This window comes from Coturnix japonica, chromosome 4 (genome assembly GCF_054131305.1).
Source record: "Coturnix japonica strain WE chromosome 4, WE-NBRP24, whole genome shotgun sequence".
NCBI lineage: Eukaryota > Metazoa > Chordata > Aves > Galliformes > Phasianidae > Coturnix > Coturnix japonica.
Genome location: NC_140666.1, coordinates 29,677,661 through 29,703,706, shown reverse-complemented (window position 1 = coordinate 29,703,706; position 26,046 = coordinate 29,677,661). Strand labels below are relative to the sequence as shown.

General features: G+C 41.7%; 2 protein-coding genes across 4 annotated transcripts in view; one reads left to right on the top strand and one right to left on the bottom strand.

The window, feature by feature from the left end:
• The window catches only part of TLL1 (tolloid like 1), a 133,149-nt gene extending 109,340 nt beyond the window's left edge, over positions 1 to 23,809 (bottom strand). Inside the window, exon 1 of one of the 3 annotated variants that reach the window (XM_085544821.1) lies at positions 22,309 to 23,809. In XM_085544821.1, the coding sequence (XP_085400947.1) occupies positions 22,309 to 22,465 (157 nt within the window). In that variant the 5' untranslated portion in view covers positions 22,466 to 23,809. The remainder of the gene's footprint in view (positions 1 to 22,308) is intronic. The other 2 variants (XM_085544825.1, XM_085544822.1) reach the window with 2 other exon arrangements.
• Positions 21,638 to 25,229, top strand: LOC146761015 (uncharacterized). The gene is made up of 3 exons (XM_085544827.1): positions 21,638 to 22,214; positions 23,602 to 23,641; positions 23,727 to 25,229. Exons 1-3 carry the CDS (start codon positions 21,747 to 21,749, stop codon positions 24,035 to 24,037), a joined length of 819 nt encoding a protein of 272 aa, XP_085400953.1. The 5' UTR covers positions 21,638 to 21,746; the 3' UTR covers positions 24,038 to 25,229.
• The last annotated feature ends 817 nt before the right edge of the window (positions 25,230 to 26,046 follow it).

Genomic DNA, 26,046 nt, shown 5'->3' with positions numbered 1-26,046 from the left:
ATAATTTTTAAGAAATCGTACTTTTATCCTTACGTCAGATCACACAAGAGAATAAATGACAAAGACTATACAGTAAGTACGCCACAACACAAACGGGATATTTTTCTCTCTGCACATTTTTTTTTAAATTTATCCCATCAGGCATCTTCTCTATATTTTTATTTTTTACCTGCTATAGCTAATTTCTTGAACTTAAGGCAAATGTAATTGTGAAGTTATAAATAGCTACTGTCCGACTGAACAGTTAGTCACAATCACAACAAACAAAAACAAAACACCCACTATCTCCACTGCTAGTTTGCCACCTACAGAACAAACTATTTTAGGCAGTGCTATATATGTATGCTTATCATGATTTACTCTCAAATCCAATGACACCCAATATATTACAAATGCTGATGCTGACCACCATAAATTTTCACACTGAGTCAGAACAAAAGTATTTAGGACAATGATGCATTAGTTATAAGTAAGACAAAAAAGTCAAAGGACAAATTCTGGCTGTAGTGATGCCAATAGCAAATATTCTCCAAGCTGTTAAACAAAAATGTAAAAATAAAGTAGTAAATGAACTTCTGCTTCCCCATAGTTTTACCACATTAAGCTGTGACACAAGCCAGTCAGCTTGTGCCTTCCACAAAAACATCTTCCTTACTTGGCAATAGTTCTTGTCCCCAGAAATTCCAAAATATCTGTCATTTCCACACCTCCTCTATAAAGAAGGGAGGAAATGAATCTAATTTCACTCATTCCTTCCAGATAACAGCTTGGAAAATCTGCCTTCCTGTTGGTTTCCCTACCTGACAGAACTTCCTCATGGCACTGCAGACAGCAGACCATCCACCCACCAGCCTTGACTAGCTAGCATTGGCAGGCAGTTGTCCTTCAGGACCTCCTGGTGGCAGGGATGGTAGACACTGCATCAGCCTGCAATATTACCTTTAAGGCATGGCCAGAAGAGTGGAAACCAGATTATTCTTTGATACAAAAACAGATACAGCATGGGCATGTAATTAATTGTTGTGATGAGGACTCATCAGTTGCAGCCAATTTTAAATTACATGCTTGGGATTTTGAATCTGGAAACACATTATCCTTGATAAAGAACCAATTTTTCCATTCTGTTTCTGACATGTTTTCCCAAACCAGAAAGTCAGATAACTTCCATATACGAAATCCCCTCTCTTCCTCTCCAAAACAGACTTAAGGTATAAGGAATATTCAGGCAGAAAGGTACAGAAAAAGAGTAGATTGTACCAGTCTGTGGGCCTACGTGCTCTGCTGGACTATGATATATGAAGCAGTGGATTACTACATTATTTTTTTCAACCCCGAAGTTAAGTAAATTCTCAGTATAGCAAAATTTACACCACAATACCAATGAAAAATACCAGAGTTAAAAATTCAGAAAAAAGTGGTGAATGGATCACTTTATTCTGCATCTGTTCACCACTACTTTCTTCCCTCTTTTGTTAATCTTATAGTTAAGCTTTGCATTTAGTCAGACAAGCTGTCTCCTTCAAGTAACAAAGCCATGATTTTCACTTTGATAAATGATTACCAAAACACAAACACCACACAACTATTACATTTTCACCAACTAGATGGTAACGGAAGTTTGAATTTGATTGTGATTTCATTAAAAAATCCAAGTTAAAAAAAAAGATGTGGAAAGTAGATTTGGAAGTAAAATATGGAAGTAAGAAGACATGGTCATGCATGTTTGAATTATTTCTCTGTATAACACCACAAGGAGACAATCTAACTAGTAGAGACCAAATGATTATTCAGCATCAATAATCACTATTATGAGTTGTGAAAATTAGTACGAAAAAAGTACATAAATAACACAGTAAACTGCTGAAGAAAGAATAGCAAGTGCTTTGTTGTTTTGGTTTTTTAACAAATCCAATTTTGCATGTTCATAAGCTTTGTTCTGTAACAAAAGGGCGTGCTTTTGAAAAGTTCAACAGAAAAATAAGTTTTCTTCAGTCCTTGTGACATACTTAATTTATAATGTATACAGTGCCAGGTTCAATTGCTGGACACCTGTACAGGCAGAAGAACAAATTAATACTCAGAGTCACAAAGAATTGCAATACTCTCCATTACAGCAATGAGAAAATCAACTGGAAGATTCTGATGCAGAACACCATCTACATCTGATCCAGTAGATTCAAACAAAAGACAAAAACAAAAAACCAGTGAGTTTTTCACTCCCTTGAAATTGTTGGTACAGAACTAAGCTCTAAAGAAGAAACAGCAGAATAAAGGAACAGATGGAAACTCCAGAAAAGCAGATGAAGAACTGCCAAGAGTGACTGAGGTGAAACAGAGCCAAATATTTTTTATCAGCTCCTAAAACAAGACATTCTTGGTAGTGAGATCAGAAGCTGAGCAATCACACCAAATTATGCTTCAACCTGAGATGAAAATTTTTCAATTTCTTTTTCCAGCCAGCATAAACAAACAGGAAAAATAAAAGAAAGAACATAATAGGAACATTCTAAATATAGCCAACAAAACCAGAGACAACCTTACAAGCTCTGGAAACTCTATTTATATTATATACTATAGTAATACTATATACTATATAATATTATATACTATAATAATAGTACTGGATGTAAAGGGAAGATGCTGCACAGCAATACTGTTTCACGGAGATAAGTATGGCTTTAAGATGAAAGTTACTTATCTGTCGTTGTTTTATGGAGCATGTGTTGTACTGATGGAAAGCAAAGGTCAGACCTACACTGAAGAAACTTTAGCTGACTATTCAGAAGTCAGGGTTCAAGTTTTTATTGCTGGGGTTTCCATTAACAGGCCTGTGTCTTAGGCGAGCTGAAGGTGATGTCGTGTTCCAGACTGCTGATGCACAGAAGTCTGACTCCACGATGTGCTTGGCAAAGAAGCCTGGGATGGGCTGGTAGGGTAATAAAAGTTTTTGCAGGCTATGCAAGAATGAGCATGCCTGATGGAAAAAAACAAAACAAAAAAAAAAACCACCCTCATCTCTCCAAGTCTTCATTTATGAAGTATGAAAATAAAAGATTGAAATCTGACGATTTCTCCACAAAAGAGGGGCGATCAAAACTCCTGTAATTTGCTAAAGACCTCTGCTGAGTATTTTAATAGACCTTTAAACAGCTCTGTACGTAGACAAAGTCTTTTTTTTTTTTTTTAAATTACAGTACCTACATATTGTCCTAAGTGTGAACAAGAGGATCAGCACAGAAGTTTAGATACAGATTTTTGAAAGTAAGAAACAGCAATACCTTTTTGAACTAGTAATTACCTGGAAAAGCAATTTAACTCAAGAAGGATCTGTATCTGTTTCAGAATATGGTACCAAAACTCATCCCTACAGTGCATAATGAATGACTAGCTGTGTCAGAGACTATTTAATTGGCTGCAATGAATGCTAGCTTCTCTAGGAATTACTCAACAATTGTCCAGCAAAAGGCATTGCTTCTTTTTTCCCCTTGCACCTGACCCCTTGCACTCTTACAGCTGGTCCCCACACATTGCTCAGTCCTCCATACCCCTTCTGCACCCAAGTATTGAGTGGCTGAAGAACAGGAATAGCCTTCCCACAACGTGTAATGCTTGGAGTCCCCCCAAGCTCCACTTTGCAGCGCTTTCTTCTCAATCCACCTTGAGTACTGTTTACCAGGGAATCAGAATCTCTAGAGTCAGCATTTGCACTGGACACTGGCAAATGCCCAGTACATTTTGCTAGCTACTGCTGAAAGCTAAGAACCATGCTGCTATATTAGAAAGTGAGACTCTAGTCGATACAGCACAGAAACAACCCACAGCCACATCGCATGACATACAGTAACTAGAAAGGCGCAGCTTTTTTTTTTTTTTAAAACCTATAAACAGAATGTCCAGCTAGTTAGGATAATCATTGGGCAGCCCAAGGCGAACATTCAACACCTGAGTACACAGAAGTGTTTCCTGAAAATGTCCTCAGCAATGTGATGGTCTGTCACTTTAAAACACATACACACACATATATAAAATGGCAATACTACACATAGTTAAAGAGGCTGTCCCCTGAAATGTATTTAAGAGCATAATCAGTGTGCTTCAGAAAATGAAAAAAAAAAAAAATAATAAAATGAATACACATCAAATGCCCGCAAAATCTGTGCTGGTAATTACAATTTTGGGCAGATAATTTCACTGAAACATGTTCCTACTGATAAATTAAAATGGGGTTTAGAAGGCAGCTGTTCATTGCACATTTCTGTAGAATATGCTTTCATTCCAACTCCCCCCCCCCCCCCCCAATATTCCATCAATACATTAGCTCAATATTAACCATTTTTTATTACAAGATTACTTTGCTTTGTGTTTGGATAAGATATGGCTAACAGCTCGTTCTTCCCTTGCAGTCAACTCCATCTCATCCAAGCTATTAATGTAACAGAGTTCCAAGACAAATTTGCCTGTGGATGTTAAGTCAATTCCCACCAACTTAACAAAAGACAAAACTCAGCCCTTGAGCAGCAGCAGAAATGTTAACCAGTACAGCTACTGAGTTCAGAGAGTTGTTTTCTCTCTATGGGAAATTAGATTGAAGCAATATATTCAGGAGATCAAGCAACTTACGTAATGCTCTTATTACTTGTATCAACATTTGTGCTATATGCTTGCAGTTCACTGCTGTATGGTTCATTTTGTTGCAAAATGAGCTTCTATACCACAAACATAGTTTTGCAAGTACAGTAAATGGATCAAAATAAAGAGTTGCTTTGTTTCCAGGAAAAATATGCATAATACATGGAGCAGTAAGTTTTTAAAGCAAGTTACCTTCAAATGGGAAAACCATTCCCCTGGCAGGTTTTGCTACTCTTAATAATGTTAGGCTATCTTATAAGCCAGTGAAACAGCTGGCAGACACTCATGTAAGATTTTATCTAGAACAACTAATTACAGCTATTTCCCATTTTTCATTTATATTACCAGATTGCATAAAATCTTCACTATCTCCAGTTCATGCACTCATTCAAAGTTACACTTTATCAGACTGTCTCATATCAGCATACTCTACAGTTAAACACCCCAACATCCCCAGGTTTAGTTGATCTTGACGGTACTCACTGAAAGAGAATGAAGTCTCACTCTGCAACCAAGTGTGTCCATTAAAATAGCATAAGTGAAACAGACATTTCACAACCAAAATTTGCTAATGTTTTAGATCAACAAGTATCCTAAATCTAAGCTGACAACCTAAAATAACAATAACGATCATAATAATCATCTATCACTGTTACCCATTCATGTAAGAGTTAAAATACAAATTAATTTATATGAGCAATAGCAGGAATAACATTAGAATTGCTCAATTTCTTTCTAATTGGTTAACTTTTCTTGAACAGGAACTTGAAAGCTGCAGTCAGGCCAAACTTCAACCAACTTCGCCAGGCATTCCTCCTAAGGAATATTTTTATCTCAATTACACTTCTACCATTCTGTGATGCACTGACAAAGTCACTGAGTTGCATCAATAAATAACACATTTTAATATTAACGGTATTCCAGACATCAAAAACAAACAATCCATAGGCTAATTTACACACAGTTATGCTAATCCACTTTGCACACTCACAGTGTGTTTACAATATCATAAGACAAATATGACAGTGAGTACAGACACTAAACAGCTATATAATCTGACAATGCGCAATATGGGTGAGAAGCATTAGGCCGAATATTACTTAAGATCCTTAGAATTCTGTCTGAAAGCTAAGCATCCAATAGTGAACTCTAATCCATGCTTCACAAGACAGGATGAAAATGAAGATAAATAGCCGAGATAAATTTTGCCTCATTTGTATAAGCAGTAGCAAAATTTGGTACCTTGTAGTCTTCCTCCAGAAAGAACATCAATGCTTAACTGCAGGAAATAATATAGATCAGAAGTGGTGAGAACAGCCTCTCCCACATAAAAATAAGAATTCAAGGAAAAAATAATAATAATAATAAAAGGACTTTTTCCCCCACTACAAGAAAGCATTATCAAGCTTACAGCTCTCTAACAGACCAGTTACCACATTAGATTAAAGAAAAAAAGACCATACAAAAAAATTAACAGAATGACTAGCAATTTGATTTTTAACCAAACCTACCCGTGGGTAAAACCAGGAACAGGTTACAGCTTGGGCTTATAATGAAACTGAATTTGACCCTTCCCATAAAGACTATTCCTGTTTCTACAAGAAGCAAAGCACAACACAGGTACTCAGACTTTCTCACAATTCAATTGTATTTATTGCAAGGCAATATTTTGTATGCTATCCAATCAGTTCATTGATATTGGCAAAAAAATAGTTCCATGTTTATAACAAAGAGCAAAATTTTATTATTGTCCTCCGACTAGCAGTTTTAATTACAAATTACCAGCTTTTAGCATCGTTTTGTTGTTTCTGCTCATAAAATATATGAATACTAAACTGAGCTTAAGTATTCAAAGTTTGTAATTGCCCATCAAAAATATTGTCTAAGGAGTTACCGTGAACTTCATTCTTACACAAACTTAAAAACATATGCATACATTGATATTATATGCACACACATTAACACTTTCCTCTGCACCATCAACTTCTCCGTAGGGCTCAAAAAAAAAAAAAAAAAAATCCAGTAAAAGATAATTTTTTTTTCCATTTATTATGTGGAACTATTTCACACATTTTTAAAACAACAAATTCTCAACTGTGGACATTGCCACAGTGGCAACACACCAACATTTCTCCCATATGTTCATTTAAGTCTTATATTTTGTGCTGTTTGCAAAGGCTGAGGAACATTCATTGGCATCTCACCAGTGTCCCCCTGAGAACAGCAGACGGAGGCACAGGAGTCTCTTCTCCCTCTTCCTCTGAATTAGGAGAAAATATGAGAAAGCATAAACGGAAAAAAAATGACTTTCAGGGGTAACAGAAAGAATGAAATGGCATTGCTAGGCAGAAAAAAAAGTAATGGACAGAAGTGAAATCTCAGTTTTCATTTGCAAAATCAGGACCTAAATATCACAGAACTGCCTTAAAAAAATTAAAAGGCAATAAAAATGGGCATGACTCAGCTATGCTTGACCAAAAGCAGAGGTCTCAACATCATTCCTGTAAGGTACCACCACATCCATGCAGACAAAAGGCAGACAGCCCTTCCATCAGGAAAAGTGCTGTATCACATCACCCTCTGATGGTACTCCATGGGGGCCACAACAATTAGGTTTAATTTAAAAATCTGGAGAGACTGAGTGATGGATACACAGAACTAAGAGATGAAGTAAGAGAAAAGGAAAGAGAGGAAAAAAAAAGAAAAAAAAAAAAAAAGGAAAAAAAAGAAACCAAAAGAAACCCACAGAACCTTATTGATACTATTTTGTTGAAATACACCAACAGCATTCAGCCTTTCCTGTCCTCTTCTCCATGCTCCTCCAGCTGAGGAGATGCTCAAGAATGAATCGTCTGAAAGGCAATACATACAGAGTGCTAACTATGGTGGGCTTTTCTTGCCTGTGGTGAATCAGAAATATTTTTCCCTCTTGAATGCACAGCAAAATAAATAAATCCTTAAACACTGTCCCAGTTTCTTCCTCTATTATACAGAACAGCAACTGGGAAATGTTGTACATTTTGCTAACTTTGTTCAGAGTCAGACACAGGTTTCTTACTTGCCAGATGTAGTTAAAATAGTATAAAAGCTGACAGTATCAACTGAAAAAGTTCAGTGCTGCAGCTTTAATTTATATCAGAGCTACAATAGGTTTCTGAATGTTATGCTTCTTCAATGTATTTGTTAAAGAAAATGTAGCACAGACAACAAATAAAAAGACAACAAAAACGCTTTCAAAAACCTTGCTCTATACATAGAACACTCAACTTTCGTAGACAAGTCAGGCCTGTCTTGCAAACATAGGCTTCCTAAAAGTTGTTTTAGGAAGTGCAGCAAGTACCCTCCAGACTCAGGGGGGAGCTGCAGGATTTTTTCCTGAGCACAGTATGGCTTGTAGCCAAAGGAGTAATTTAGTGAAGGTTTTGGCCAAGCAGGAAAGCACTCAATTTCTTCTGCCATTCATTTAGACCCACAAGGAAACTGAGACAGGAAGTTAGACTTCCAGATAATAGGAGTGTTCCTAATGATGTACGTTGGCTTGTGACTCAGAACAGTTCCTCTATGCTTGCCCTTGCTGCGCCATCCCATTCCTATGATTTTCCCATTGCAAAGGGGGAATGACAACAAAAACATTTTTTAGATGAGTTTCCCTCTGCAACCAATTGAATGTGACCCATGATTTTAAAACATCACATCACAAAAACTAGTTACAATGGAGGCAAGATGCAACCAGATACAACACACTTAAAAAATAAACAAACAATAACCCTACATTTAATTTTTTCTCAGGTACAAATTCTAACCTTATTGAAGTGAACTTCACCACATCACTCATCTTACTAGAAGTAAGAAGAGATCCTAAAAGGAACTGCAGTCTAGATGAAGAATTCCACCTTAAAAATTGCAGCGCACACACACAATGCATTTAATTTCCCTGCATAAATGTGTTAGGAAAAACAAATTGGATTTAAAAAAACTAGGAGAGCAGTTTATAAGGGGGGGGGGGGGGGGGGGGGGACAAAAAAAACACTCTTTGACTGCTGTGGATCCCCACCTTAGGCAGAGTTCTCTACCATGCAGTGCACACGGCCCAGGCCAGTTACACATCCCTGGTGCAGACTCTTCCACATCTCACTTACAGGACCTGCTAGATTGTGTGGCAAGAAACAAGGTAGTGTTACCCTTAGCATGAAGATCCAAGCAAAGATAATTACTTCCCCTGGACAAACCTAACAGAAATAAAAGTCTTACAAACTTTCATACATGCCATCTAGATTTGTAAGCTATAGTATGTTAACAGATGAAACAGCTACTGAACAGTCCACAGCTGTATGAAAAAGTAAAAATGTAAGACCTGTGTGAGAAGAATTGCTCCATATTTATCTGAATGACATGTCAGAACAGCCTACCACTAGAAATTCTAATATGCCTATCAATGTTTTAATTAGAAGTTATTGCCCTTGAAGCAGCTGAATACAGACAGCAGTTTGATCTCCAGTCAGCAGCAGAGGGCTCAGCACAGGATAAGCTTTTTGTTCAACACCTCAGTGTTTACCTGCTTGTCTGTCTTCTGGCAGATAACCCACACTGCATTCTGTGCTGTATGCCTATTTTGCATGACTTCTCTCAGCACCTAGATAGCCTGGACCACAAGTACCTGGGTCTTTTCAGCACAGGTGGGGGGGGGGGGACGGACGACACCAACAGCAACAAAAAAAAAGAAACAGGAAGGGAAACTAAATTCAAAACTGATTCTGAAGAGAAGGTGCAGTGCATGCTTGGCCGTGCATTCTGTACTCTATCAGCACAGGAACAAGTCAGTACCTCTCTGAGATCCTGCAGTGCCTCTTCCCTTGTAGCCAACAGCCAGCTGTTGGCAGGGTTTATCTTGGTACCTCAACAGCCATAAAGAACTAAAAGGAATCAGAACTGATTAGCACATAAGAATGGGGACGCTAATTTGTTTCCTTAGCACATGCAAATAGATCCAATATCTTATCTAGATCTTCACTGATTTCAGTGACACATCATCTGCTCATTGGAGAGAACAGGATTCCTCTACTGGAATGACCTAGGACATATTAGGTCAATAAAGCCAAGCCAGAGGACATGAGTACTAACCAAGGGCAAAGTTTTTATTCTTATACAATATTCTGCATTTAAAAATTAATGCTTATAGTAATATCTGATTATTATTTCCTTAGTGTCTTTAGTTTGAGCTCATTCATTCTTTGATAAGACACACAAAAGATTTATATTTATAATCAACATGTCTTTGACTATGTAGCATCATCAGGTCTAGAATGACTAGATGAATGAATCAGCAAAAAAAAACCACAGTGCATGCTGTGAAATTACATACCAAAATATAAGTAAGCATAATGGATTGTTTAAAAAAAATAAAACACAACTTCAGCTGATTCCACACATTATTGACTTAAATCACCAAAGAATATATAGTATTTCTCTCGAGATAATTTCACTTTTCAGCTTCCTCAAAATATAGAATACATCTATAAACATCACTACTGATCAAAGAGGCGTCTCCATACTTGGCTCTTTTTCAGAAAAGAAAAGGAAACTTGTGTTACTTTTATTTATCCAAGCTTCACTTTTGCAGACATAGCAACTGTGATCCATCACATTTAATTCAACTACTCCCAACATAAAGGTGCTATCAATGAAAACAGGTCTCAATTGGGTTTCTGTGTTTACAACCATATTCCACGGGTCAAAAGGTTTCATCCTTGAGAACACAGATCGAAGACTGAAAAAAAAAAAACAGCACTCCTATATTTTCTCTTCCCCACTCCTCTCACTGCTATCCAGAGAGCAAGAGGTCCTTCTTCATGGAAACAGTCCAGTTTCACAACCCTTTTCATGATGGGCAAAGATTTTTCTGCTTCCTTCCTCTGCAAAATAACCCCAGAAAATTTTATAACTAAATCCAAACAAACGACTTTCTTCAAACAGGCATCCTCAGACAGCTCTAATACCATATGCCACCTGCATTTCCCACTAAGGATGTGAAGGAAGTTCAAAACACTGAAGAACCTGTATTAGAAAGAAGACAGATGTTTGGAAACATGAAAGTAATGAATTGTGTGGTTAAATATGAGATTTTATTCACACCCCAGTTCAGCAAGAGAGAACCTGCAATCACAAGGTCACTGAACATCCAAATTTCACAATGTTCCTGTGTTAGAGGACAATAGCAGAAACTGGGGCAAAAAAAAAATCCATCCACACTAATGCAAAAGGCATGTGAGAACATGAATACAAGCAAGCCATGGCCCAAGCACACAGGAGTGAATTAGTCAGCCCTGCACTTTATTACTTATTTACCTATAAAAATTATCTCTGAAGTAACTTGAAACCTTCCCACCAAGATCTATAGCCTTCAGATCACGCTTAAGACACAGATTAACACATTTCCCAGTGCAGCAAAAAAAGAAAGAAAAAGAAACAAAGGCACAACCTGTATACGCAACTTTCAAGATCTTTTAATCTACAGGCATATATATACTTCAGCAATACTTCCTTAGGTAATCAGTTAAGCATGTGCACACATGCATCTAAAGGCAAGCATGTAAGTGCTGCAGTTACATGGAGAACTTCAAAAGAAATAATCTGTACACATTAGATAAATGTAGCTTTCTGCACTTGCATACATTTGTCTTCATGAAATATTATGATGCCTCTGCATACTATCTATCTATATACACACACACACTATTGCAGAGGCATATTATTATGACTTGAAATTCATTCACTTCCCAAAAGATCCAAATTTCACTTATCCACAAGGCATACTACAAGACCTGAGTTTCTGAAATACCATTTGGGAAAGGCTTAGGAACAAAGGAACTGCAGCACTGGATCACATCCAAGGCCCTGTTTGACAGCAGTCACTACCAGCTGCTTCAGAGAGGAACAAGAATATGATGGGGAAATGAGGATAAACTTGCCACACGCTTGAGTTCATCCTGATTTCCAGATACTAAAAGCTGGCTTAAACTCTGAAGCCCGAGATATAATATCTGCTTACAATGTTATCACTATCAGTTATCAAAGCTTTGAATTCGCCTCCTGTCTATGTAAATGTCAAATCCCATATCGGAACACTGCCTCAGTAGCATCCTATAACAGATTTCAACCTAAAAAAAAACCGCAAAAAAAGTTGGAAAAAACAAACAAACAACTCCTTTGACTCAGTCCTGAACTTCACAAAGTTAGATCTTAATTCTTCCTGTATAAGTCCTTTAAATTTAAGGTTTATCATGTCCCTTCTTCATAATTTTCCATTCACCAAGTTGAACTTTTATTCCATTTTCATCAGTTTTTCCAATAACTTATCCTTCACTGCATAAAACACCAGCATGAACCTGATTCTTTAGCTATTTTAAATTCTTATTCTTTGTCTGGGAGTACATTGGCTGGCGTGTTTCAATAATTCCTTTCCATGCACAAAAGATTAATCCATAATAGTTTTCAGAACCTAATGCTTTATGCTATATCAATAACAACAGAATACAGGTTCCAGAATTTAGTTCTAAATCAATAGTTTTGTACAACAGCACAGTTAAAAGCTGCTAAGTCTTTCTCTATGATGACTAAAGTGTTGGCATATGGATAAAGGTTCCAGTACTGAAGATCACTAAAAGATGGGTAACGTGGCAACTTTGCACATAAACATACTCTTAGTTAAAAAGGGGTTAAGCAGATTGCCTGAACACAAAAGACCTAATTTATCAATTGACCACTTCATGCACACACTTCTAAGTATGAAAACAGCTGTCAAGGAATGAAGTTTAACCCACCTGCAAATCAAACTGAGGTAAGAGCACAATCATAAGAGAAGTGTCAAATAAGGAGAAATGCAAGTTCAAGTAAAAAATGAAAATGTATGCAAATTTGTTTTAAGGACATTTTACCAGATGGAGAAATTGGGCAGTTCATCATCGTGTTCTCACACCCGCTGAGTTGTTCTAAAACTACTCTCCCCAAAAGCAAATGTAATTGGCTGAGCAATAAACTGTTTAAATGAATCTTTTTAAGAACCATTGGAAATTATTTTCTTTATGTCTGAGTTCATCATCTGGATACACAGAAAAGTTTTGTAACTTGGCCAGTATTTCCAGAATTGCTATGCCCTTTTCAAAGTCCTTTCTTCATTACTGGGGAAAGAGGAAAAACGTTGAAGATCTTCAGTGAAATAACACCTATGACAGTAGGATGGTATCTAACAAGCATCTGTTACAATGTCAGACACCAATAAAATGGGCTTACTTTTATTTGATAGCAATTAGTGTTATTACTAGGAATACATTTAACTACTGCAACCAGCAGGAGCATAACAAAACACATACGCACAGCTATTTTGATATATTCCTCTCAGCCACCGTCCGTGCTACTGCACTTCTAAGATGAGATATTTAAGCTACACTATAGAGCTCAAAGTAGCCATGGAACACCATGTGGTTGAAGAAGCACTGGTACCTTTTAAATGCAGCCATCTATCTTTACCACTCCACTTCTGCAGGAAAATGACTGAAATTGACCAAAACAGATTATTTCTAGACTCAAATCTCACTGCACAGAAAATAAATTTGCAATCAATACCTTTCCATGTGTGTGCTCTGATGTGATTTTGCTGAGTTACAAGGCTACTAATCCTTACAGTGCTGCTACACATCTGATATTTGGTCAGTGGTACATAAGAATACAAACCTAGAAACCTCTGAACATCTGACCCACTAAATGTGCCACTAGACTGATAGGGACAGTCCTAACACAGCTGAACTCTATTTTGCAATTCTGTTCTAAAATTTAATTTGCTACCTAATTTACACAAAATTTAAGCAAAGTTACAATCTGTTATGTTTCACATAACAGAAACTGTTGCTAAGAATGTTCATACATTTTAAATGACTAAAACTATATCTCAGACCAGGCATATTGTTCTGTCGTTGTCTATAATTGTGAAAATGAATTAATAAAACCTCCAAATAGTTTTCCAGTCAATTATTTCTCTTCCTAAACACTAAAACATGAAAGCTAGCTATATACACACTATGCATCCCATTACACATCACATTCTACATATCCCTAGGCAGAAGTAAAAAATAAAAAATAAGGAGCTATTCTAGAAAAAAAAAAAAAAAAGAAAGAAAAAAAAAAAAAAGAAATAATTTGGGGGTATTTTGGGCTTCTTGCTTATATCTGTTTTTAAATATTAAAAGAGAAACCACAAACTTACATTCTGGAGTATTATTGCTCTGTAAGAGCTATCCACACTCAAAAATTCTCAGACACGATGCTCGCAGGTTTATAGCCACACCAAATACTCACACATAGACCACAACGCAGGCAACTGGTACGAGTAAGAATTGCCTCTGAAGCAGCCTGCTACATCAACCATCCATTCCAACTTTCTCAGGGCTACACCATAGGCTATCTGTATATGTCCATGGCACAGCCTTCACCTTCACAGTCCCCAGCTCAGTCTCTTCCGATGTATTATTATTATTATTATTATTATTATTATACAAGCTTAAAATTTCAAGTACTTTTAGTTCTCCTATTGTTTGGGGAGGATTGTCTTCACATCAGATCATACTATTTAAGCAGAGAAGTTATACCTGAACCTTCTGTTTCTGTTCCGCACAAGTGGATATATCAGAATTCAACATGCACCATTTAACAGATCACTGACAGTCCACTTAGTACACTTCCAGTTTTAGGCATCTGACAACACTTGACCCATCCACCCTTCTCGTTTCTAGCTAAAGACTTGGCTGTCCAGTTGCTTTGCTACAGAACCATCAGAATACCAGAGGATAATCTTACAGAAAGCTACACATAAAGGAAATAATTGCTACCTGCAAGCCAGACAAGAATAAATTAAGGGCTGTACAGTCACAGATGTACAATTATGATGGATAAACAGAGATTATGAAATAGAGAGAGAATAAATGATGAGTGCTCACCAATGTTGAGGCTCGCTGTAAAGATAAATGCTCACCTATGTTAAGGCTTGCTGCAAAACTCCACACAGGAGTAATCTCCAGAAAGAGAGCCCGCCTTAGTGGTGGTCAGCCCTTAAATGAGATCTAGGAGAGGTGGAGTGAAGCTCCACCCCTTCTGGGAGCACAGCTGAATTACCTTCACCTGTGCTCCTGCAGTTGACTCATTGCTCGCCTCAGATGGTTTAATCAGAGATTCAGGCTGTGATCAACAGTTTCCCATACAAGGGTACATAAAGAGAATCCTACTGGACAGGCAGTGCAGGAAAAAGCAAGGAAGCACATTCAGTAAAGGGGAATCCAAAAGCAAGGAAATTTGTCATAGGAACAATGAAAGAGGTTGAAAAAAGTAAAAGATAAGCAGCAGATATGAAGAGTGAACAGCCATTAAAACACATCAACAAATCAACAGTTGGCATTTTCTTAGCAAAGAAAAATGTCGTAGGAAGATATAACTAAAAATACACAAAGGTTTTTCTAGTCACACTTCCATGACTGCAACTCTGACAGGATGTAGTAGGGAGGAAGACAGAGGCTGTTTGCAATCATGGGTGGGAGAAATAGACTGTACTACAGTAACACACAGCCCTGCCAGGGGAAATACAATACTGGAAAGCCAATTTCCAGCTCTTCAGAGTTAGTCAACAAAACCCTGTGGGAAACCATAAAGGACAAGGCAGCAAACAGAGCTTGCAGATCTTTAAGGAAGCTTTCCCTAGGGCACAAGACCTCTCCAACTCCAAGTGGAAGAAGTCAGGAAAGGAAGGCAAGAGACAGACCAACTGGGACCTGCTGGTCATACTAGAAAGCAAGAAGAAAATGCACAGATAGTGAAAGCTGGGACAGAGGATTATAGGGATGCTGCGCAGGGTTGGGGTCAGGAAGACCAAGGCCCAGCTGCAACCCAACTTGGCAAAGGACACAAAGAAGAACAAGAAGGGCTTGCATAGGTACATCAAGCAGAAAAGGAAAGACCAGGAAGGTGTAACCCCACTCCTAGTGACCAATACACTCAAGCTAGTAACAATGGACAAGGAGAAGGCTGAGGTACTCAACAACCTTTTTTGATCACTCTTCACTGGCAACTGCTCTTCACATGTCCCTGAAGAGGGCAGTTTGGAAGGCGGAGACTAGTGGAGCAATGGCCCTCTTGCTGTAAGTGAAGACCAGATTTGCAACTGCCTAAGGAACATGAACAACAATAAGTCTATGAGTCCAGTATAAGATGCATCCCAGAGTCCTGAGGGAATCGGCTGATGTAGTCACCAGTGCACTTTTGGTGATACTTGAAAAGTCATGACAATAAGGTGAAGCCCCTAGTCACCAGAAAAAAGGCATCCATTTTCAAGAAGGATAAGAAGGATGACCCAAGAAGCAGCCAACTTGTTAGTGCCACATCTGCTGGGGAAGATCTTGGAAAAGATACTCCTGGAAGCAATGCTAAGGCACATGGAAGACTTGGAGCTGATCAAGATACCAGTATGGCTCCACCATGGGGAAGTCATGCTCAGCCAATCTAGTGACCTTCTATGATGGCATAACTGCATGAGAATCACTGATGTCATCTATCTGGACCTCAGTGAGGCCTTTGATACAGTCCCTCAAAACATCCTTCTCTCCAAATTGGAAATATATGGATTTGATGGATAGATTGATCTATGGACAAAGAATTGGTTGCAAGATCATACCCAGAGAGTGGTGTTCAGTGGTTCAATGTTCAGATGGAGATCTACAATACGTGGTCTCCTTCAGGGGTCAGTTCTGGAACCGATGCTCTTTAATATCTTCATCAATGACATTGACAATGAGATTGAATGTTTGCCTTCACTAGGTTTGCAGACTGTACCCCAAGCTGTGGGGTACAGTCAACATGCCTGAGGGATGGGATACTGTCCAGAGACCCAGACAGGCTCAAACAGTGGGCCCAGGTGAATCTCATGAGATTCAACAAATTCAAGTGCAAGGTCTTGAACATGAGTTGTGGCAACCTCAAAAATCAATGCAAGACAAAAGGACTGATAATAGCCCTGCCAAAAAGGACATTAGAGTACCCGTGGATGGTAAGTTGAACATGAGGCAGCAATGCTGACATCACAGCCCAGAAAACTAACCATATCCTGGGCTGCAGCAAAAGAAGCATAGCCAGCAGGTCAAGGAGTGTGATCCTGTCCCTCTAATCTGCACAAATGAGGCCACACCCAGAGTTCCAGATGTGGAATCCCCAGTGGAGGAGAGATATGGACCTATTGGAGCATATCCAGAGGAGGGTCAAAAAAATGATCCAAGGGGCGGCACATCTTCCCTACAAGGATAGGCTGAGAGAGTTGGGGCTGTTCTGCCTGGAGAAAGCTCTGAGGAGACCTTACTGTGGCCTTTCAATATCTAAAGGGGGGGTATAAGAAATAAGGGGACTCTTTGGCAGGGTCTTTTGTGATAGGATAAGGGGAAATGCTTTCCAACCAAAGGAGGGGAGATTTAGATCGGATATAAGGAAGAAGATTTTTACAATAAGGATGGCAAAGCACTGGATCAGGCTGCCTGGAGAGGTGGTGGAATCCCCATCCCTGGAAACATTTAGTGTCAGACAGGAGGGGCTCTGAGATACATATCTAGATGAACAGGTGTCCCTGTTCATTGCAGGGTAGTCTGAAGTCCCTTCCAACGCAAATGATTCTAGCACAAGAATGAAGTACAATAGATGGCTCTAAGGATGCAGAGAAAAGCTTGACAAATGCTATGAAATGCTGCCCATCCTTCCAAAAGTTTTGAAAGCCCAAAGCTTACATTTGCTCTGGTATACACTTAGATATCTTTCCTTCAGTTAAAAAAAAAAAAAAAAAAGTTAAAAAAAAAATAAATGTTGTGTAACAACTTTTTTCAGCATACCATAAATCTACTCTTCATGAATCTACAGCTAGACTATAAAAACCTAGCTGAGTTTAAGGATAAACACACATTATGTAAACAAAGAAGAGAGATTTCTCCCCTTGTTTAGTTTATTCACTGTTATAAAATTTAGAGTACTGTAATGCATCCAGGAGAAAAAAAAAAGACAAAGAAAAAAAAAGTCTGTTTTCCTCCTCAAAGTCATCTGTGCCTGCAAGAGCCAGAAGTTGACTCTTCCACTTTTACAGCCCTTCTGTCAATACCATGCACTACAGATGCAACCGTTTCTCTCCAAAAAGAAGTGAATGGAATTATGTCATAAGCCTATCAACTCTGTTTTCCAGAGGGGCAATAAGAATGACATAAGGCAGACATCCAGGTGTGGTGAATGTTTCTGAGCTTGCCTGGGGGACCTCATTTGAGGCTCAGTTAGGTTTGTCAATTAGCCTTGTTTTGCAGTGGTGTAATACCACTCCTTGCAGGTCACTTGGTTTGACACACCGGAAATATATTCAGAAACAGATCCCTATGGAAAGTGGTCTGGACATGAAATTGAGCTCTTGGCATGGAAGGATATTCACAAAGTTAGCAAGTCAAACGTGTTTACTATAGTCTTCCCAGAGTTTCACTATTGAAATAATCTTTTCAGTAAAGTGGGGAACTTCATGTTCATGCGAACTTTTTATAAGATATTGAGATACCACATTAAAGAGCATCACGGAGAAAGTAATGACATAGAACTCAAAAAATTGAATATGACTTAAAACCTAACTTTTTCAGTAGTCTGATTTAACCTGTAAGTGAATTCACAGCAGGATGGAGGCCATTTGGGACAGACCATTTTAAAAACTGTTTCAGCTGTCTACACTGTATGTTTGCCACATGAACAACCACAGTTCTGTCAGTTTGGCAGCTGACATTGGAGGTACAACCTCTATATTAGTATGAACTGCTCAAGATATCATGCTGAATTTATTGCATGAGTGAAAGAAGAATAATAAATGAAAGATCTCCACTATATAAATGACGCAGCAGATTCAAGCATATAACAAGAGGTTTCAAGAAACTTTGCATTACCAGACTACATATTAGTATACTTACAGCTGAAAACATGCACCTCAATATTAAAACACCATCCAAAATACCTCAAACCCTTCTAACTTCTTCCAAAGTGAAATATCTCCAGGAAGAAATGTTAAAGGAGTAACAGATGCAGATATACACCAAAGCGAAGCCTTGTTTCCTAATTTTTCACAAATCAACAAAGGTATTTTAATTGGATGATCACACCAGAATATCACTCAGCCATTCTCTGTTGTTTTCTTTTTTAAAGAAGCAAAACAAAGGCATTCTAAAAGCTTTACTACCAACTAAGGGCAGGCTATCAGCGAGTGTTACAGGATGGGAAATCCTTTTCCTACCCATCTCTGTACATTTCTCAATCAATATTCTTAATACATTATAGGCTGCGGTAAGGGCAGAAAAAGTAAAATCCAGAGATAAACATAGGTGATGCTGCAATTTGAGATGCTTGACGCTGCCCATTTAAATCTAACTAAACATTTTAATCTTTGTAGTTGTACTTGCTGTATATATACATGATCTATATTGCTAATATACTCTTTAAAGCCTGACACTGGGATGAGCATGGCATTCCCAGTTTCACATCTTCCAGCAAATTAGATCTTGGAAGATAAACTAAGAATGCCTTACACTTGAACTTCACAATGGTAAACACTGAGGGCAATATCCTGCAGAGAGACACAGGGAAATATCTGAGACATCAGAGGCACAGAAACCACATTACATCACATCCCGCTGTTAGAGAATGCCAGGAGACTTGTTAGAAGGAGAAGCAGCATGACCCAGAATTCATCCCTAGGTTAAAGACTGCAGAAAAACACACAGGAAACCACACAACTCATCAAGTTAATCTCCTCGGTGTCAACAGCTTCCTTACCTACAGTTCTCCTAAGCAGCACCACAACAGTACTTCCCCAAGCACCTCTTCTTCAGCCCCTTGCTCCCAGGGCTCTCAAGGTGCTGGCTTCACTGCTGACACTCAAGCGTGGGTTTATTGCAAAACAGCTGCTGTTTGGGATTTTTTTTAATGCAGCTGAGAACATCAGTTCCAGAAAAAAAAAAACAAAACACAAGAACTCTTAACCCTACTGTGCATCTATCAGACCCCTGCTATCTAAGGATTTCAGTTTTCATCAAGCTGGAAATATAGTAAGATAACGTACGCCTCTATAGCATTCTGCATTACACTCTGCTTCTGGGGATTTAACGTCCAAAGAGCAGTATGACTCTAAGCAGGCTAGCCAGAATGAGCCCTTTTCCATTAAGCGTTAAGAAACACACTGAATACTGAAAAACAATTACAAAACATATTTATAAATAACATGTTAGAGACTGTCACTTTCCATTTCTGGTAAGTTTGTCCAGCTCTTCCACAAAAGGGAAAAACAGAGAAAAGAGGAGCCTAACAAAAGAAGCCTGATCCGAGAGAGTTGGGACAACATCTATATCTATATAGAATTATAGCTGATGTATACCTGAGGCCCTTTGTGCTGTTCTTGATGCTGCAGAATCAGGAACATTAACTCATGTGGTTCAAGGAATAAGAACTAAGCAGTAAATGCCACTGAGCGGAGAAAATCAGAATGCAAATCACTTCTAAAATAAAGGCAAATTCAACTTGCATCAGCGTATTTGGGGGCCTCAGTTGTGGCTGGTTTCAAAGGAACTTATTTACTTACAAATTATGGTATGTCAGATTATTCTGGCAGGTCTGTAAAATGTACATGAGGCTCTCTGGAGTTTTTAAATTACTTTGTAAAATCCTAACTGAGTTTGGGTGTTTCTCCCCTTGTGCCAAGTTGCTGAACTTTACTTCTAGCTGAGGCCTCGCTGTTGTCAGCCTGACTAGTTGAAAAAGAGTAATGTAAATGACTTCCGGCAGCCCTGCACCCATCCCAGAGGATCAGATCAGACCTGGCTGAGACAGAAGATACAACTCTGTATGCTCCTAACAGAGGCTGAGTGTCCACTGCTCTCATCGTCTTTGATGGGGATTGCAGGAATCGGGAATTCACAGACTAGGGCTAATGCAGCCTCCAAGGAAGATCTTGCAGGAAAAGTCATTAGGAAATACTCTTGAAGAATTGGTTTTATTGATAAACTTTGTCATCTTTATTAAAATGATTGGTCCAATGGCACAAATGTAACATGTAGCAGTAAGCGATGTACATTGTCATTCCTGAAGAACTACCATATACTAAAAACATATATATCTTTGAGGGGGCTATTCACTAAATACAGATTATCACAGCAATTGCTTTTAAGACCCACGGGAATGGTATCCAGCTAACTCTTGGTGCACCCAACTGTCTCTCATCACAGTAACATTCAAGCACATCACGAAGCAGCAGCAAGCACTTCCATGAAATACTTAGATGGGCAAAACTTTCCAAACATATGCCTTTTACTCTAAACAAAACAGTGATGGCAGGGAATTGGCAACACTAATTGTACTCCACAGATTCTTATCATCATCTTTCTCTCATGCATAAGCATAAAACACTGTCGCATACTGCAGTTTCTAATTACTTCCACCATGCAGCAAGAAGTATGAAAAAAAACACCCCTGCAGGTAGAGTGAATACACTTCTCATTAAATAAAACGATGCCTATGAATCTTCCAAAAGAACTAGGGACCAGGAAAGAAAAAAAGATCTCAGCTTAATTATAACCAGCTACGCTTGTTTGTGAGTGCTAATTGGAAAAAAACAACGTTTTGTTTGCAGTCGCTTCTAGTTCTTTTGAACTGGGGCATTCCTCAGCTGCAGGCACGTAAGACCTAACAATTCACACTTCGGAACAAACTATTTTTGTGATTAGGAAAACACAGTGTCTGCATAGTTGGCATATACGTTCACCACATTCTCCTCAATAAATTAAACAAAACCACACAGACACGGCGCACACAACCTTTGACTGAACCAGTCTTCAGCATACAAAGTAACTAATTAATGCAAAGGCGATTGCTGGAAAACTGTGGCGCTTATTTAACAATAGAGCTGTCGGGAGCGGACGACCACCGCGTTGAATGGATGAGAGACAGTCGCGTGCTGAAGCGAAGCGGCTCCTAAGGTCAGCGAGAAGGCTGCGGAGAGCGCACGGGCCAACCTCCGTACCTGGCATATGGAAGCTGACGCCTTAAACCAACACCCGTTCATCACAGGACTCCCTGGGATGCGCCCTTCACTCTCCCCGTGCCGCTCGGACACGAGTGGCTCACGCTCCCACCGGACAGCGGCGCGCACGAACGGGGCTGCACACCCCGCACCCGGAGCCCCCGCGCCCCGCCCGACCCCGATGTCAATACTCATCACGGAGCAGCCGGCGCCCAGAGCCCGCCCCGTGCCCGCCCCCAGGAGCCGAGCGCCGGGCTGGGGCCGACAGGTTGCGGTGCGGGAGAACGAGAAGGGGCCGCGGGGGCGGCACCGGGCGGAGCTGCTGCCGTGCTTCGGTGCCGCCCGCGGGGCACGGCTGCGCTCGGTGCGGTGCGGCGACCGCGAGCCTCCGAGCACCGCGAAGCTCCTCGCGCAACTTCCGCGTACCCGGCCGGCAACGCAGGTCCCGGCCCGCCCGCTCCCCGGGGAGGAGCAGGTGAGGCCCCTCGGCGGCCGGCGGAGTGAAGCCGGGACAAAGTCACCATCTGGGGAGGGGGTGGGGAGCCGCGCCGGGCGGAGAAGTCACTTACCGGCTTTGCAGGGATCCTTATAATCTATCGCCTCGGCTTTATCCTCTTCAGTGAAATCGTAAGTGTAGTCATAATCGAGGGCAGAGCAGGAGGACGGCTTCCCACAGACAGCCCAGGCGGCCAGCCACAGCGCCAGCCGCCAGCAGAGCATTTTCATCCTCCCTCGGGCGGAGAGGCGGTGCGCGGAGCGCAGCGGAGTTTAGGCGGGCGGCTCCGCCGGCTTGAGAAAGGAGGATAAGGGATGGAGGAACCGCAAGTTTGGAGTTGGCTGGGGCTTTGTTTGCTTGTTTGTTTGTTTCCTTCAGCACCTAGAACCGCTGCTCCTTAGGTAGCCCCAGGCAGCATGAGCTCCGCCGCCCCTCCTGCCCGCACCCCGCCGGGCGTGTGGGTGGCTGGGTGCGGGGGTGGGCTCAGGCCGGGAGGTGCCGGCTCTCGGGTCGTCCCTCCGCCTTCGGTGCAGCTCGGGCAAACTTCCCGCCCCGGCGGCGGCCGCTGCCCGCGCCCCGCTCCGCACCCGGCCCGCGCCCCGCCGCGCCGCCGCCCCCGGTCCCGCTGTTGCCGCCGCCGCTGCTGCTGCCGGAAGATGAATCCGGGCTGTACATCAGCGAACTGCCGCGGGGAGAGGGAAAGAGAAAAGAAAGAAGGACGGACGGGAAGAAAAAGGGAGCGGGGGTGGGGGGTCTGCTCCAGCAAAACGCGCAGCCTGAGCGATGGGAGGCGGCAGAGCCAAGTGTCAGGGCCTCCCCCGCCGCGCTCCTACTCTGCGCTCTGTCTCTGGTCTACCCCCCCCCTTCTCCGTCCCCCTTTAACTTACGACAACCTTACAGGCAACTAACGCACATCGTCAGCATCCTGCTTACTTATTCATACAGTCAGGGTCAGGATCCGGGCTGCTGCCGATCCGCTCCTCCGATAGTCCTACAGCAACACGCGCATTCACCGGCCGCCCCTATCTCCGGAGAGCTCTCTCCCTAGATAAGCGGTGCGCGGCATTTAGACAACAACAAAAGAAGCCAGATCAAATCAAACAACGCGCGGCTCGGCTCCCGGCAGCCAAAAAGCCCGAGGACAGAGAGAAGGGGTGATAGAGGAGGAGGAGAGGGATCAGCTGCGATGGAGGGGACGGGGAAGCAGCGCGGTGCTGGTGTGCTGCTCCCCGTGCAGGCGGCTCCGCAGCGTGAGCCCCATGGGCGGGGGGTGAGGGAGCGGGGGGGAGGGGGAGAAAGAAAAGTTTAAGCGCCCATAGTTTGCTTAAAACAGAGAAAGGCGATTTAAAGGTCCGTTTCTCCGCAGAAGTTCAGCCAAGCAGCTGAAAACCGGCTCCAAAATGAAAGTAAGAACAAACAAACAAACAGAAGGGGGGAAAAAAAAATCGAGGCAAAAAAGAAAAAAAAAAAAGTTAATCTGTGATCTCTCAGCCGGGCTTTCCTGTCCTCACGTGGATCGCTGGGAAAGCGGTGGAGGTTTCTCTCCTGAGCGAAGTTTCCGCGCAGCTCCGCACCGTCCCGCTGAGCGCTCCGAGCCGTGCGGGGCCGGCGCCGCTTTAAAGCCCGAGGAGGGATCAGCGCGCAAAGCCGCCTTCAGCCGATCAACCTGGGGAGGGAGGGAGCGAGGGAGGGAGCGAGGGGGAGGGCGGAGGGTGGAGATACACTGCTGCTGCTGGAATAAAATAAGATCGAGCGAAAGGAAAAAAGAAAATGTGTGTGTGTGTATATATATAGGTAACTGAAGAGCTCCTTGCCTGCTCCCCTCCCCCGAGACGGGCAGCTCCGGTCCTGCAGAACCGTCTGAAACGGTTTCAGACCAAGGTGAGACTTTTGCGTAGCAAACTCTACTCCTCCTCCTCCTTTTTACGAGTTTCCATGGAAAACAGCGGGGTCAGCGGTGGGGGGGTTGCGGGGAGTTCCTGCTGCTCCCACGCCGCCGGGGTGTCACATTTAGCACGGGCTTTTGAAAGGGCTGCCGCGAACCACTGCCTGCGCCTCTTCCGCCCGCCCGAGCCCACACAGACCGCTTCCCAGTCGCCTTTCCCCTGTCGCAGGGGTGGAAATCCAGAGCTCGTCCCTTTCCCCGGGCTGTGCCAGGAGCGTCGCTCCGGGAGCGGCCCCCTCCCCTCGACGGGGAGCTCGGGGTGGTCGGGCAAAGCGCGAATGGGCGCAGCGTGCTGTCACCTCTCTGGGCTGAGCTACTGTGAAAGAAAAAGGGTTATACGGGAAGACCCTGTTTTCCACCCTGTCCTCCCACGAGGCTGCCTGGCTGTAGGTAGATGCTGCCACAGCTGTTAGTGCTGTCAGAACTGAAGGGGTGGCACGTGACAAAACTAATCACAGCTTAATAACAGAGCGTGATGAAGACTAGCATAAAGTATGGACAGTGTATGTAAGATGTCCATGCACTGCGCTTCTGTACATATTGGCATCCAAGTTGTGTCTGTGTTTGTCCCTACCCCATCACATTTCTCCATAGCAGAAAGCCAAATGCCGAGTGGCTGCCACCAACGCTGTGACCACTGCCTTCAGCATCCGATACCAGTTTTCTGTCCCAGCCATGTTTCACAGACCCCCACACACCACCACATTGCTGAAATACCTGGGAAACCTGAAGCCTTTTCCTTTCCCCTCTTCCTCAGAGTAGTTTTCACAGCTAGCAGGGCCAGACTCCAAGGGAGCTTTTGGAGGCCTTTCCCATTGTTGCAGCAGAGCAGGCCTGGTTGATGGCTGCTTTCACTTGCATGGAGCAGGGCCACCTCCTGCTAAAGACACCAGCTCAATCCAATTGGAAATTAAGTTTGTGTTATTTCCCATGTCAACAAATAGGATGTTTTAACTCAGTGTCAGTAATTCCATGTTAATTTCACACACTGGACCTCCCTGCATTGCTCTGCTTGTTCTGCTGGTCTTGTCCCATATGTGCACCTGTAAAAAATCCATTTTCTCTCCCAGGCCCATGCACCACAATGCAACAACAGAAACACCCTCAGTCCAACAAGCTTCCTTATTAGTCAGCACTGCTGCAGAAACGCTGTCTTTTCTGATTGCTCTGCAGCCAGTCAAGAAGTGTACAACAACATGTGATCCGTGCCCACCTCCCAGCAAGGTGACTACAGGGCTGAGCTCCTGCAGCAAGGTGTGGGTCAATGTCTTCCTGCACCGCAGAGCCACCAGGAGCGTGGGGGCAGCAGCCACCACCCAGCCCTGACAGACAGAAGACAACCTCAGAACTGCAGATGGGAATCACACAGAGATCTGCACACATAAGAGCTGTAACAAATGGGAGTGAGTGCGGGTCAGGCTAAAAGCTGTTTTCTGCCCTGAATTCAGAGCAGCTACAGCTTCAAAACTGCTATTTAAAATAACAATTGTGTCTCCACAGAAACTATCCTACATTGCATAGGTATTAATACTCCTGTTGGTCGCATTTCCCCATATCATTTTTATTTTTTTTTTCCCAGTAGCAAAACTAGTTGACATCTTTCAAAAAACAAACTTTTCCCTTAAATAACCTGGTAAATATTCCATCTAGCTTTTTTCATGATGCAACATTTTCAAATGTTTTAAGTACAAAAAATATTTTTTTTTTTTCTTCTCACACATTCATGTCTACCATTCCAAAAAGCTCACAACTCTGATAATCCATCTGACAACACAGTCAATCAAAAATCCATCCTACAGCCGTTTCCAAAGAAACGTATTCATTTCTTTGGAACACAGAAAGCCAGAATGCTGAGCTGGAAGGCAA